Source organism: Cucurbita maxima, unplaced genomic scaffold (assembly GCF_002738345.1).
Source record: "Cucurbita maxima cultivar Rimu unplaced genomic scaffold, Cmax_1.0 Cma_Scf00042, whole genome shotgun sequence".
Lineage (NCBI taxonomy): Eukaryota > Viridiplantae > Streptophyta > Magnoliopsida > Cucurbitales > Cucurbitaceae > Cucurbita > Cucurbita maxima.
The window spans coordinates 60,675-76,746 of NW_019272058.1; the positions used below are offsets into that span (position 1 = coordinate 60,675).

The 16,072-nt window shown below is 40.0% G+C and overlaps 1 protein-coding gene across 1 annotated transcript; it reads left to right on the plus strand.

The window, feature by feature from the left end:
* The first annotated feature begins 827 nt into the window (after positions 1 to 827).
* LOC111469947 lies at positions 828 to 11,211 on the plus strand. The gene is given in 9 exon segments (XM_023115400.1): positions 828 to 911; positions 2,972 to 3,100; positions 3,283 to 4,149; positions 4,461 to 4,710; positions 5,140 to 5,789; positions 5,925 to 6,701; positions 6,834 to 6,962; positions 10,500 to 10,943; positions 11,041 to 11,211. Coding segments are annotated over 9 exon segments (3,501 nt in total).
* The last annotated feature ends 4,861 nt before the right edge of the window (positions 11,212 to 16,072 follow it).

Genomic DNA, 16,072 nt, shown 5'->3' on the forward strand with positions numbered 1-16,072 from the left:
CTTTTTATTCATTTCTATGATCAGGACCCCCTTTCTTTCTTTACCATTCTTTGTATAAATCTCGACTATTCTATTTGTAAAGATATGGTTATAGGGGCGCGCATTCAATCTTTCTTTGTCTATTAGTTCACAGTTCTTCTCTTCGCGGGGTGGAGCAGCTTGGTAGCTCGCAAGGCTCATAACCTTTCAGTCACGAGTTGCTAAATCTCATTGTTTTATCTCAAAAGAGGTTTGATCTTGGTAACTATAATGACTATTAATATTAGCTTTGTTTTCTTTACAGATGGGAGGAAAAGAATTAGGGGAGGGTCGTTTCATTTCATTTTTGTATCAAGAACGAAGAGGTGAAAGAGATAAGAGAATTAAGGATACCCACCAACCAACCAGACTAATCCAATCCATATATGTACCGGAAAATACTACTTGTTCGCCGACCAACCCCCAGGAGAAGCAAATGCAACGGGCACACTAACCAGTAAGATTATTGAAGTACTAATTAATGAGCCAATTGAAAAGCAATAATCATGCTTCTCTTCTAATCCTCCATATTATTAAAAAGACTATTTGATCCCTTAACCAGTCAGCCACCATTTTGATAAAATGTACCAGGTAGAGATTGAAATGTATTCTTCTATATTACTTCCTTCTTTTTTAAGACTTGAGCATGTATGGGATTCAGGGTAGTAGTCTTTTTTTTCATTCAGAAATAAGGGGGATACTGGATCATATATATCTAGATCCATATAAATAGACTTCTAGATTTACGCCTGAGATATAGTCTAGACTATAATGGTATCAACTTATATGTCAATGTTCTATTCTATTCGATGGGATGGAATATAAAGAAAATGGAAATTCTCTTTCGGAGAGATGGTCGAGTGGTTGATAGCTTCGGGCTTGAAACCGGTCTGGTATAGTGTTCGAAACAAAGAACTATCGAGGGTTCGAATCCCTCTCTCTCCTTTTGCTCGGCAAATAGATTCTTTATTTGATTGGGTTTGTTTCCCCGGCTCAGTATCATAAAGGGGAATGGCTCGGCTTGGTGGGATAGATAGCCCGGCAAAAATAGAAAACAAAGAGTAGATAGAAATGAAGAAAGGAAAAAGGAATTGATCGTTTGAACCTGTTCTTTTCATGACCTACACAAATAGGAAGAATCCTAGAACAAAATGAGAGGTAGCTAACCAACTTCTAGGAGAGACATAATTGACTGCATGAATTTCGGTAGCTACGCCACCCCCGGAATTGAAAGAACCTAAAGGAGCGCATGGGGCATATATTTCGCGGAACGTTGTTCTTGCCAAGGTTGTATATCTTTGCTTGCCTACTCAAGTCCAAACCATTAGGCCCCCTTACTTAGTGGTTCTAACCAAGGAGCACGCGGATCCCAAAAACGCATAGTCTCTCCCTCCCCCCAAAATGACTTCTACCGGTGGAGAACGCATTAGATATTTACCGAAACCAGTAGCAGTAGGCCCTTGATCCAACCTTAGCTCCAAGACGTTGGTCTCTAACTAGAAACGGAAATGCTTGAGCTTGAGAAGTGAGAAGCTTCGGGTCCAGCCGGCCCGTAAACTAAGACTCAACTCCGGATTCATTCTTGTTTATGAACCTCACTCCGGAACTATTTCTTCTTTCACTCCTTATTCTGTTTGTTCTGTTCCTATTTCTTCAACTGTAAACTAAGAAGACTCTGAAAAGGAAAGAGAAGCTGATGGACCTGCCCTTGAACCTCTACTCTATGACCTGAATTCTGTTCTTGTTCTTCTTTCTCTTCAAACACAAACAGTAAACAGATGGTAAGCGGATTCGCTTCTGGGATGATGTTTGTTTGGTCGTGCCACTCTCCGAGTATTCTTCAATCTATCTTTTCCTCTCCTGTAATAAAGATTAATTCTTTAACTGATCTTTACTCCTCTCCCTTCCCTACTTACTAATGAACCTGCCCCTGAACCTCTACAAGTGGCTTCGCCCCTGAACCACCTCGTAAAGTGTCTTCGCCCCTGAGAACCTCTATTCTATTCCCTTTTGAAGGAGGTAAAGCCGCTGCAGCTAATTAATTTCCTCTCCTGTAAGAAAGAAGAATGAGACTGACTGCTTGCTTGAAGGAGGTAAACTCGGTCTCTCCCCTCTCCTCCCTCTTCTCGTCTCGCTGCCCCTTTCCTCTTCCTTTTCAGCTATTTATTCTTTTTCTTGTCTTTCTCCTTATTCATCAAGTAAAGACGAAAGATTAATGATCGTGAACTGATCTTTCTCCTCACTTACTCCTGAACCAGAACCTTCTTGAACTCGGTCTCGTGGCTTCGCCCCTTCCCCTTCCCCTCTATTCCCTTTAGTTCTTGTTCATTTACAGTCGGTAAAAGACAAAGAGAAAGTCAAGACTCAATGAAAGCAGAATTATCCTGAACTACTGAACTCACCTGATTTCACTCTTTTACTCGGTAAATAGAATAGAAAGATGAATTCTCCTATTCCTTCTGCTCATTCACCTATTGATTCTTTCACTCCTTATTCTGTTCCTATTTCTTCTTTCACGAGATAAAGCTAAATTCATTCAATCCTGAACCTATTGATTCTTTCTCCTTCCCCTCTCCCTATCGGTCTCGTTGCTTCGCTCAATCACCTATTTATTCAAAGACTGTAACCTCGGTTCATTCAGTAGCTCTTTTCTTTTATTTGATTCTGCTTGAAAGACTCAACAAATTCAATCAAGATTTGCTCATGAACCTGAACCTGCCCCTGAACCTCGTAAACTCGGTTGAACAATTCCATTGCCTGCCCCTTTATTACCTGACCTGATTGAACAGTAAAGGATAATTAATTCATCTTGTCTTGCTTTCGTCTTTCTCTTTTTCAATTCAGTCAATTCCTTTCCTTTCTAGTTTCTGTAATTAGAATGGAATAAAAGAAGAAATAGAAAAAGAATCGGAGGAAGGCGTATTAACGTGGCTTTTGTGTCCTTGATTCATAGGGCCTCCTTAGAAGGAGTGGCCGCATAAGCGGTTGTTATCCCCCATTGCATTGTTGGGATAACCAAAGGACTAGGAAATATGGTCCGAAGAATCTCGAGAGTAGTTCCATGAACAATCCTTTGCTTGCGGTATTTGATTTTGTTGCAATTCTATGAACAAACAAAGAGGGGATTCCTTTTAGTTATTTAGATTTATGGATTGAATAAACCCGATATACATATATTTTTTTATACGAAAACTCAAACAAAGAAGAGAAGAAAAAGGAGTTGTTGAGTTTTCTTTACTCTTGATCTTGATGGGTTAAACAAAGAAACTTGATGAGGACATGGAGGCTCTCATGGCGCGGTTTCTTAGTGGGTTAAACACAGAGATTGCGGACAAGATTAATTTACTGCCTTATTCTAATATTAAGGAGTTGTTGCACATTGCAATTAAGATCGAGAGGCAAATCCAATGAAGGTCTCAACGGTATTCTTCTAAAACTTTTCCCAATTCTACTTCTACATGGAAAAGGGATAGTAAGAACATTGATTATACGCATAGAAATCAAGAGATTAATGAGAAGCCTCAAGCTAAATTTGAGAAAGGGGAGAGTTCTAGAACAGGGAAAGAAAAAGTAGAAAAGTCTAATGTTCGAAATAGAGATTTAAAGTGTTGGAGATGTCAAGGGGTAGGACACTATAGTAGAGATTGCCCAAATGCAAGAATTATGACCATCAAGGAGGGAGAAATTGTTACGGATGACGAGGCACATGACGACATAAATGAGGAAACTGATGAGAGTGAGGAGTTTAGTGAAGAGGACCCTACACATATATCTTTGGTTACTCGACTAGCTCTAAACACCCACATTAAGGAGGACGGCCTAGACCAAAGGGAGAACTTGTTTCAAACTCGGTGTCTTGTTCAATCTGTACCATGTAGTGTTGTAATTGATAGCGGTAGTTGCACCAATGTTGTGAGTTCCATTCTGGTCAAAAGACTTAATTTAAAGACACAACCACATCCAAGACCCTACAAGCTTCAATGGTTGAATGATTGTGGGGAAGTACGGGTAACTCAACAAACTCTTGTTTCCTTTACTATTGGAAAATATGTTGATGATGTTTTATGTGATGTTGTATCCATGCATGTTGGAGATTTACTACTGGGGAGGCCTTGGCAATTTGATCGTCGGGTAATGTATGATGGGTATGCAAATCGATACTCTTTTACTCACAACAGTAGAAAAACTACTCTTATTCCATTGTCTCCAAAAGATGTATTTATTGATCATTGCAAACTTGAAAAGAAAAGGCAAGAGGCTGATGCAAAGCCAAATCAGAGAGAAAAGCCAAATCAGTAAGCTTGTATGTTAGATCAAGTGAGGCAAGGAATGTTTTGATCTCTAACCAGACTATTCTTGTACTTATGTGCAAGGGATCTTGTTACTTTACTAACATGCTTAACCCTTCTTTGCCTAGTGATTTTGTTGTGCTTTTGCAAGAGTTTGAAGATTTATTTTCCGAGGAGAAGCCTAGTAGTTTGCCACCACTTAGAGGGATTGAACACAAGATTGACTTCATTCATGGCGCGCCCATTCCAAACCGACCAGCTTATAGGACTAATCCAAAGGAGGCTGAAGAGATACAAAGGCAAGTAAGTGAACTCCTTGCTAAAGGGTATGTACGTGAAAGTTTGAGTCCTTGTTCTGTTCCAGTTATTCTTGTACCTAAGAAAGATGGTTCTTGGCGTATGTGTGTTGATTGTAGGGCTATAAACAAGATAACTATAAAGTATAGGCATCCAATTCCCAAATTAGATGATATGCTTGATGAATTGCATGGATGTAGTCTTTTTACTAAGATTGATTTAAAATCGGGTTATCATCAAATTCGCATGCATATTGGGGATGAGTGGAAAACAGCTTTTAAAACCAAGTATGGTCTTTATGAATGGTTGGTTATGCCTTTTGGATTAACTAATGCACCTAGTACATTCATGAGACTAATGAACCATGTGTTACGAGAATACTTAGGTAAGTTTGTGGTTGTTTATTTTGATGACATCCTTGTTTACTCTAAATCTTTAGATGATCATATTACCCATGTACGCAATGTTTTGACTACTTTAAGAAACGAATGTTTGTATGTAAATTTAAAGAAATGTAGCTTTTGCATGGAAAAAGTTAACTTTCTTGGGTTTGTAGTTTCATCTAATGGTGTTGAGGTTGACGAGGAGAAAGTGAAGGCTATAAAAGATTGGCCTACACCTAAAAATGTAAGTGAGGTAAGAAGTTTTCATGGTCTTGCAAGTTTCTACCGTAGGTTCATTAAGAATTTTAGTACAATTGCTTCACCCTTGAATGAACTTGTTAAGAAAAATGTATCCTTTATATGGGAAAAAGATCAAGAACTTGCTTTTAATACTTTGAAAGAAAAATTGAGTTCTGCTCCCTTGCTTGCATTACCTAATTTTGAGTCTACTTTTGAAATTGAATGTGATGCTAGTGGAGTAGGGATAGGTGCTGTATTAATGCAAAATCAAAGACCTTTGATGTTCTTTAGTGAGAAGTTGACTGGTGCATCTTTGAGGTATCCAACTTATGACAAAGAGCTTTATGCTTTGGTTCGTGCATTGCAAACCTGGCAACATTATCTTTGGCCTAAGGAGTTCATTATTCATACGGATCATGAAAGTTTAAAGCATTTGCGAGTACAAAATAAACTCAACAGACGACATGCTAAGTGGTTAGAATTTATTGAAACATTCCCTTATGTCATAAAATATAAACAAGGTAAGGAGAACATTGTTGCAGATGCATTATCACGAAGGTATGTCCTCCTCAATACTTTGAATGCTAGGTTGTTGGGTTTTGAACACATAAAGGATTTGTATCAACATGACATGTTCTTTGCTCCTTTTGTTGAATCTTGTGAAAAAGGACTCATTGTGGATAATTACTTGTTGTTAGATGGATTTTTGTTCCGAAAAGGCAAACTTTGCATACCATCTTGTTCCATCCGTGAGCTACTTGTGAGGGAAGCTCATGGAGGTGGTTTAATGGCACACCATGGAGTTTCTAAAACTTATGATATGCTCTCTGAACATTTTTTTTGGCCTAAAATGAGACATGATGTTCATAAAGTTTGTGCTCGTTGCATAGCATGTAAACAAGCTAAGTCTAGGCTTCAACCACATGGTTTATACTCCCCATTACCGGTTCCTAATGGTCCTTGGATTGATATATCAATGGATTTTGTTTTAGGTTTACCTAGGACTAGGAAAGGTTATGATAGCATCTTTGTTGTGGTTGATCGATTTAGTAAAATGGCTCATTTTATTCCTTGTCACAAAACTGATGATGCAAAACATATTGCAGACCTGTTCTTTAGGGAAGTTGTACGATTGCATGGCATTCCTAAAAGCATTGTTAGTGATCGTGATGTAAAATTTTTAAGCCACTTTTGGCGTGTTTTATGGGGTAAGTTAGGAACTAAGCTAATATATTCAACTACTTGTCATCCTCAAACGGATGGACAAACTGAAGTTGTTAACAGAACCATGACTGCTATGCTTAGGGCTATTATTGATAAGAATCTTAAGACTTGGGAGGATTGTTTGCCCTTTATAGAATTTGCATATAATAGGGTTGTTCATAGCACTACTAAATGCACACCTTTTGAAATTGTTTATGGCTTTAATCCTTTAACCCCCCTTGACTTGTTGCCCATACCGTCAAAAGAGTTTGTGAATTTTGATGCAAATGCCAAGGTTGAGTTTGTTCATAAACTTCACAAGCAAGTGAAAGAACAAATTGAGAAACAAAATTCCAAGGTTGCCACCCGAATTAATAAAGGACGTAAGTTTGTCATCTTCAAGCCAGGAGATTGGGTTTGGGTGCATTTCCGAAAAGAAAGATTTCCTACTCAAAGAAAATCTAAGCTTTTACCACGAGGAGATGGACCTTTTCAAGTTCTTGAGCGTATCAACGACAATGCTTATAAAATTGATTTACCAGGTAAGTACGGTGTTAGTACAACTTTTAATGTTGTTGATTTGAGTCCTTTTGATGTAGGTGATGGCTTTGATTCGAGGACGAATCTTTTTCAAGAGGGGGAGAATGATATGAACCACGACCAAGGAATTTCCATACCTGAAGGTCCAATTACAAGGACGAGAGCTAAGAAGCTACAACAAACCTTATACAGTTATATTCAAGCTATGGTGAGCTCATCAAAAGAAATTCTAGAAGACGCTGGAGACCTCCCTTATATGTTGTGCAAAGTTGAGCTTCAAGAAAGAGATGAATTAAATTCACTTTAAGTTGCATTTAATGAACTCCACTGAATTTATGAAACTAGTCCAAGGATGAGTCAATAAGCACATTTTATTAATTGCATTATTTTATTATAGTTTAAATATTTGTTTGTCATATTTAAGCTAGTTTTAAATATAGGAGTTAAGGTTATATTAACCCGGTTACTATATTCCACCATTAACTAGCCATTTTAATATGAAGGTTATGGGTATTTTTCATTTACTAGCCCATTTAATTTGGGAGTTATATATCCATAGGTTAAGGTTGTAAGGGCTATATAAAGCCTTCTTTTCTTTGATTAGACATCAAATTTTGGAATTAAGAATAGAATTTCTATTTTAGCTTTGTTGAGAGCTAAACTTTCTTTGCAAATTCTTGTGTTTAGAACTTGCATGTAGAGTCATTCAAGTGGTATTGATCAAACCTCTTGTGGAGTGATTCGAATCACGAGTTTAGAAACGAGTTTTCTTTACTCTTGATCTTGATCATCAAGGTAATCCATTTCATACTTTCCCTTGGGTTGATTTTCCATATCATAAGTCTATTATCTCATTCAGCTTTCAAATGAGTGTAAAAGTAGGTAATTCTACTTGACTTTATAAAAGAGTCGTTAGTTTCGCTGCTCTGGGTGGGAGAGTGTTCCATGATTCTAAAATGGGGTCGAGCTCAATCAAAGTGGAAGGAGAATGCAGCTTTAAAAAGAAACTAATAAAGATCAAACTAATTCCATGAATTAAGAGACCTAATCCCCAAACCCATCTCTCATTAGCGAAAGCTACCTATACCTACCTCGTTTTGCAGAAGCTCTGCCAGTATAGCACGGTGTTCTTTTCTTTTGTCTTGCTCTCGATTCGCTGAACATTTCCAATCCAATACCTCACCACAGCGATTTCACAGCTCTACTTTTTTCGCAGCTTTCGAGCTCCTGCGCGATACGCCTGAAAAGCCTGATCTTGCTTGCTCCTCTTTTTCAATTTGAAAGAAATTGAGTGAAAATCTGACCTTTAGCAACGGCAGGAGTCTTTCTTAGTGCAATACCTGAAACTGCCCTTAAAGCGTGCGAGCGCCTAGTTACTAAAGTTGCGAGATTGAAAGGTCCGAAGGACTATGTGATATGAACCAAAAGGCATCAATCATACAATATACTCCAATGAAGATGTGAAGAAAAAGTTGTCAAAATTATCCAAAGATGTTCAATTCATGCCACATTGAAGAAGAAAGAAGTTTGATTGTTATAAATTTTGGGTGGGTTATAATTTAGAGTAATTTAGAGTTATTATATTTTAAGACATTTTATTTACCTTAGGTTACATTTACATAATGGCTAATTATGGGCATAAAGTATGAAGGTTACAACTCTTGTAATGCCTTTAATAGTTTCATTTTTGAGGCTATATAAAGCCATGTATGATGTATTTGTAGGCAGACTTGGAAAATATATTGTAAAAGGAGCATTTGTGCTTTCTTTAGCCAATGGCAAAGTTTATTTGCAATTCTATGTAGTTTAGGTTGCATGTAGAATCATTCAAGCTCGACATGATCAATCTTGCTTGTGAAGTGATTCGAATCTCAAGCAAGTGTTTGAGATATTTGATCAACAAGAATCATTCAAGCTAGACATGATCGATCTTGCTTGTGGAGTGATTCGAATCTCAAACAATGTTCTAGCCTTGAGATATTCGATCAACAAGGTAATCTGAATCTTACTCCCCTTGTAGTGGTTCCATATCTTATCATTTGGTATCAGAGCTTAAGGCTCAAGATCGGATATATGTTTCCTTTGCATTTCTTTTCAATTTGTTTTTATCTTTTTAGTTTTTAATCGACCCAAAATAAAGAAAATCAAATCTGGGCTCTACTAGAAAATTTGAGAGGTGAGGATGAGAGATTCATTTGTGTAAATGAGTGCAAACAGAGTGGCCTAAAATTCCTTGAGTGTATACACGTGAGAGAGTGTTGTGAGGTCCTTTGTATTTCCATAACTTATTTTTTGCAGCAAAGTTTCACAAATAGATTCGAGGACGAATCCTCTTGAAGAAGTGGAGAATGATATGAACCAAAAGGCATCAATCATACAATATACTTCAATGAAGATGTGAAGAAAAAGTTGTCAAAATTATCCAAAGATGTTCAATTCATGCCACATTGAAGAAGAAAGAAGTTTGATTGTTATAAATTTTGGGTGGGTTATAATTTAGAGTAATTTAGAGTTATTATATTTTAAGACATTTTATTTACCTTAGGTTACATTTACATAATGGCTAATTATGGGCATAAAGTATGAAGGTTACAACTCTTGTAATGCCTTTAATAGTTTCATTTTTGAGGCTATATAAAGCCATGTATGATGTATTTGTAGGCAGACTTGGAAAATATATTGTAAAAGGAGCATTTGTGCTTTCTTTAGCCAATGGCAAAGTTTATTTGCAATTCTATGTAGTTTAGGTTGCATGTAGAATCATTCAAGCTCGACATGATCAATCTTGCTTGTGAAGTGATTCGAATCTCAAACAAGTGTTTGAGATATTTGATCAACAAGAATCATTCAAGCTAGACATGATCGATCTTGCTTGCGGAGTGATTCGAATCTCAAACAATGTTCTAGCCTTGAGATATTCGATCAACAAGGTAATCTGAATCTTACTCCCCTTGTAGTGGTTCCTTATCTTATCACTAAGCTTCACCCTACTCGGTTTTACGCCCGAACGACCCTAACGTACGGGAAAGAAAGAAGAAAGGCAAACAAGTTGTCCCTGACTATAAAGCTTCTTGCGAGGAAGCCCTCCGTTACACTAGCCTTAAGCTAATGGCGGACATAAGATAAGGAAGCATTAGTCCAGGCCTAGAAAGAAGAGAAGGATGAGTAAGAAAATCATCATTTGTCTCGACCACGACATGTGTTCTCCTCTAGTCAATCTTATTAGTCGGTGTCTCCACTAGCTGTAGGGCGAAGCAAGGCATTCAGCTAAGAGCTGCCAGCAGCAACTAGAGCATACCGTCTGAAGGCCGAAGGCAGGAAAGCAAGCCCGTCAATCAGGTAGTCCGAAAGGGCGGGATAAGACAAGGCGGCTAGGCTGAAGGCAAGGAAGTCCCGTCCGGCAACTGCTGGCTGTCGACGAGGAGGAGTCCACTAGCGATGTCAGCTTCTGAAAGATTATATGATTTGAATAAAGATTTCCTTCCAAGGCCAGTTCTGAAAGTGATTGAGTTCCATTGCATTAATTCAGAATCCGGCTGGAAAGACCTACACCTACTACATCAAACTTTCCCCTTTGAATAATAATAATAAGGTCAGCTTGGGTTCCAAACCTTTTTATATGCGGTCTCGCTATTCTTTGTTTGCATTCAAAGGTCTTGTGCCTGCGCTATCGAGTCACGTTCCTAACTTCCAAAGAATGAATCCATGGGGTAACGAGATTCAATTGGATGGTCACGCTTCGAACGGTTTTTCCCTCAATTTGAAAGCTGGTTCCCTGAGTCCAAAGACGCCTAAGGCAAGCCCAAAAGAAGATTTTCCTCTTTCCCCCCTCACATCGATGTTCTGGTGGACAAGACCGCTGGACATGGGATGCTGTCCTTTATGGATGCTTTCTCTTGATATAAATAACCGGATCAAGATGGCCGAGGAAGACAGAGAGAAAATAGCGTTTATCACCATATCAGATAGAAGGGTACGTTCTGTTACAAGGTGATGCCTTTGGTCTAAAGAATGCCGGGGCGACCTACCTGCGAGCCATGACTGTGCTCTTTCATGATATGATGAACAAGGAAATGTGGGTCTATGTCGATGACATGATCGACAAGTCTTGGGCAAGACCCCGCCTTCTTGAAGAAAAGATAGACACAGGGAAGGAGCATTGCCAAAGGTTCACAAAGTGCAGAAATCTCTATTCAATCCTCCCATCCTGGTACCGCCAACGCCTGGTCGACCTCTCCTGATGCATCTGTAAGTAATGAAAGCATCCATGAGTTGTGTCTGTCCTTGGTCACCACGATGAAACAGGTAGGAAAGAAAGAGCAATATACGATCGATCTGCAAGAAGTTCACTGATTATGAGACAAGGTATACGGTTCATGAGCCTCGCAACGCCTACGCCACTACATCTTGAACTATACGACCATGATGATTGCAAGGATGGACCCGCTTCCTTCTCCTTCAGTATCTCTTTGAAAAGCCAGCCTTCATGGGCCAGCAAGGTGGCAGATGTGACTCTCAGAGTTCGATATTGTGTACGTCACCCAGAAGCCCTAAATGAGTAAAGCAAAGGGGCAGGAGCAGACCACCTACGACCCGTGACTATGAGCTTGATTTGATTAGTAAGAAGGGGACGCATTTCCCGGACGAAGCTATTCTATTAGTGGTAGGCGAAGAATCAGACTCAACTCCTCATGATTGGCAAATGTTCTTGGTTCTAAAAAAGAAAATAAGTCAGAAGGGACTTAAAGCTTATAGTCCTTACTCAACTACAAGTACATAGAGAGTGCCACCTCACCTATTCGACGATGCATTGACGCTTCCGATGTTATCTTGCAGTTGGCATTAGGATCTCGAGAGCAAAAGGAATGAATGACGTGTACTTTGTAAAGGCAATCACAAAGAAGAAAGCGGGAGTAGCAAGCAGACGCAAGAGGGACAAACCTCTTTCTTTCATCATTGGTAGAGATGGAGCACAGACAAATGAAGGAAGGAACCATGGAAGGGGCACCACAATCAAGAAATTCATTCTTGTTATGCTAACACTCATGCGGATAGAAGACCTACCACAAAGAAGGAGTTGGTGAGAGACCGACTTAGGCAACTATTCGACAGCCAGGCCGTTCTAGTGGCAAAGGAACCACATAGTGAAGGTGGGTATCACCTGAATGCGGGGGTATTCAACAGGAATGCCTCCACCAAGCATACTCCCACTAAGAAGAGAAGAGAGTGCTTTACCGAGTGGGAGGGCAGAGCACTCGATGTGCAATTTCACCCTGGGCTCCCATATGGTTCTATCTCATCAAAGAAGATAAGGAGCTGCTTGTCCGGGGAGAATACACAGACGAATAAATAATTACAAAATTGTAGACACTAGTAAAAAGCGCAATCAGTCTCATTAGAGTCAGCCAGAGCAAGTACTAGACAAGCTTCTCAAATGTCACGATTGGTACCAAATCTATAATGATCCGGTCTTAAGGAAGCTTTCCGTCCAGCCCTATGAGAGCATTCAGAATCTATACGAGGATCCGCAGGCGAGATATGCAAACTACTTTGGGAGAGATCTTTCTATATTCTTTTTAGAGACATGGAACCGGAGGAGTATGAGTTCAAAGAGCTAGAAGAGATCGCACTCACTTATTTATCAAAATCTTCTGCCCCAGCGCAACCAAACTATTAAAGAAAATGAAAGCACTGTGATTATGACATTTTGTTTTGGTCTTGACGTGCTTTGAAAAAGAGATATGATTTGCACTAGAACACTGACGATAGCCCCACTGAGAACACATTCACTACTGGGCATTGACATCTTAATGCGTTGCAATCTGGACATGGATCGATCTTTATGCTTCCCAGCAACTATACAATCTGAATCGGCTACCACTATAAAGACCGCTCGAGTTCTTGAGACCGGGTAGGGGCACCCCGAGTGCTGGCCCAATTTCTGTGCCGGTTGGAGACCAGGTTCGAGATGCATATCATCGAAAGAGCGCCATCACCTCACCTCCTTTTCAATAGTCAATTCGAGAGCCAAATCCAATTAAGAAGCTGTTGATCTTGATCCAATTCACGATGCATGGGGCGAAGTGCTGGTTTCAGCCCCCGAATGGGAACCTAACGGGAATTAGTAGTAGTGCTGCTTGCTAACAATCTCTTTTTGAGGACAGCGGACGTCATAAATGAATGTTCATTATGAATCTTCTTCTATTTTTGGATAACAACAAGAAAGTGGGAAAACAATTGAAAAAGATGCTTGAGAAGTGAAAGTGAATTATATCAGATTCCCGCTACTCTGAAAAAGAAATGGCGTGATTTGCCTAACTATATTCATAGCATGACGAAGATGAGGATTAAAGATTCTCGAAGGATTTCAATCTGACTAGAAAAAGACGTAAAAACAAATGCAATTTTGCAGTGAAGCGGATCTCTTCGCCCCCTCTCCCTACTCAGTCACATGCAACCAGGCTTGAAACCCGGCCCACTCTCCCTTCTGTGCCCCCTGACCAAAAAAAAGGTATGGTCTTTCTGAGAAGAAGAAGAGCATATCTACCTTGAAGACCTTCTGGAAAGTGGCCTATGGAAGGAGCATACCCAACCAATATGAGCCTGTACGAGACTTGCCATTCCCATCATGGGAGAGAGTTTCCCTGCGTATTGATTCATTACCGACTGAACGAATGGGAATGCTTGCTTCTATTCTTTCTCTCCGAGCGATGAACCGTGGTTGTCTAGCTGTACGAAATCCCTAGGGAGTGAAGGGATAGGTGGAACAAGAGGGGATGGAAGAACTACTGAAAGTCATCCATAAGATTGAATACCTTTCTGGCTATACGGAAAGGGGGAATGGCTCATCAATCAGAGGGTGGAAATTGACTCCAATCGGAAGACTTTCTTTTCCATAGGGATTGCCCGGATTAATCACTTCACGGTAGAGAACACGAGGGATGAGCGATGATCGACCTACCTCAGTTTTGCATCGGTTTACCCGCTTGCTGAAACCTCCCTCCATAGCCGTTTGAATGGTTGGATAGCCACTTAACAGTTATGAATAATGAAAGATGAGGAAGAGTAAACCCTGTAGTCACATATTACGTCACTTCCTCTATCCCACTCCCCTCCCTATCTCTCTCGACCCATTCACTGGAGTATGTTGGGCTGGAATGCCTCTATTCCTATCCCATCCTTGATTTATGATCTCTGGGCTTTCCCGCTATCAGTCCTAGTGCAAAAGCATATGAATGCGGAAGACTGACTTCTTTCCCTCCTCAAATTGATAGGGGTAGGAATTCCTAAAAGAGTCCTCGAAGGACATTTTGTCTTCAGTGGAGAAGCATGCGTGATACGGATACTCCTGTATGCTCATGTTCTGGCTTTCAAAAGACGAGTAAGTGACGTGGAGGTGGAAGGGAGTTTCTGGAACAAAGCCCCCGGATTTCAAAGTGCAGCCCTACCCTCTCGTATCTTTTCCCTATCTAAGCTATATCAACAAAGCCAACTAGAAAATCTGCTTGTCAATTCATTCTTGGTGTAATACAAACTCTACAATGATTTGTGTCAGAATTTTGCACTGATTAGGTGTGAGCTTACAGGGCTAGGGCTCATCTGTGTAAGAATGAGGAATTCCTCTTCCAACTCATCCCGAAATGGGCGTTATGGCAAAGAACAAGAAGAAAACAAAAGGAGAAATTTGTCCAATAGTAACAAATGGTGCCTCCACAGGTTGACATCCGATCCAACCTAGTAGTAAGCAATCTGCCAAAAGCAACCAAAATAGTCCTTGGTGAATAGGGCGAAAACTTGAACTACGCACATACATACTTTTAATAAAAGGTAAAGCCAATAGACATATAAAAACTGGTGCTATTGCGGCTACACCTCCCGCTTTGTCAGGTATACTACGAAGAATGGCATGGATTGGTAGAAAATACCATTCCGGCACAATATGAGGCGGGGTGGGCATCGGATTAGCAGGTATATAATTGTTGGGATGCCCCAAAACATTAGGAGCATAAAAAATCCAAATGGAAAAAAAAGATAGCAAAAGCTACCCAACCTTCTAGATCCTTTACATAAAAATAAGGGTAAAAAGAGATTTTATCCATCTCAGAATGTACACCCAATGGATTATTGGATCCATATTGATGCAATGCGGCCAGATGAAGAAGACTGGCGCCCGCTAAAAGAAAAGGGAGTAAATGATGAAGACTAAAAAAACGATTTAAGGTGGCATTGTCCACAGAGAAACCACCCCAAAGCCAAGTCACTATGGTATCTCCTACTACGGGTATGGCGCTAGCTAAGCTTGTAATTACAGTTGCTCCCCAAAAGCTCATCTGACCCCAAGGTAGTACGTATCCTGTAAAAGCTGTCACAATCATTAATAGGAAGATTACAACTCCGAGACACCGAACAAATTTCCTAGGACTGCTATAACTCGCATGATATAGACCACGAAAAATATGAAGGTGAACCACAATGAGAAACATACTAGCCCCATTCGCATGCATATAACGGAGCAACCAGCCCCCTTCAACATCTCTCATAACGTGTTCTACGCTGTTGAAACCTAGATCCACATGAGGTGCGTAATGCATAGCTAAAAAAACGCCAGTAACTATCTGAATGACTAAACAAAGACCTGCTAACGGACCAAACCCCCACCAATAACTAAGATTACTTGGGGTTGGATAATCTATCAAATGCTGATTCAGTGTGGAGGATATAGGTTGTTTAAGAAGAGAGAATCGTTGGTTTCTTTTAGTCATTTCTCTTTCCTATCGTGACAACTCTTGTTCCCCCACCTTTTTAGCGTTCTGGGGGGCCGTCTTTCGCTGCTTTAGAAAGGAGAGAATTTCATAAAGTCACTCTCTCCAACCTTTTCTATCGAGACTGAGAAGTAGGGCGAGAGAAAGTCTATATGAGATTTGCCTTGGTTTTTCCAATGAAACGAAACACTTTTTTATCTTTATCATTCGTAAGGCTCAGTCCCACACTCTGACTTCAATGATGGGAACAACCTCCGCACTCCAATGAACATTCTCCGCCTGACTTTACTCTACTCTATTTAGAATAGTGGTCGATCCCTCGGGAGTTATATTGGTAACA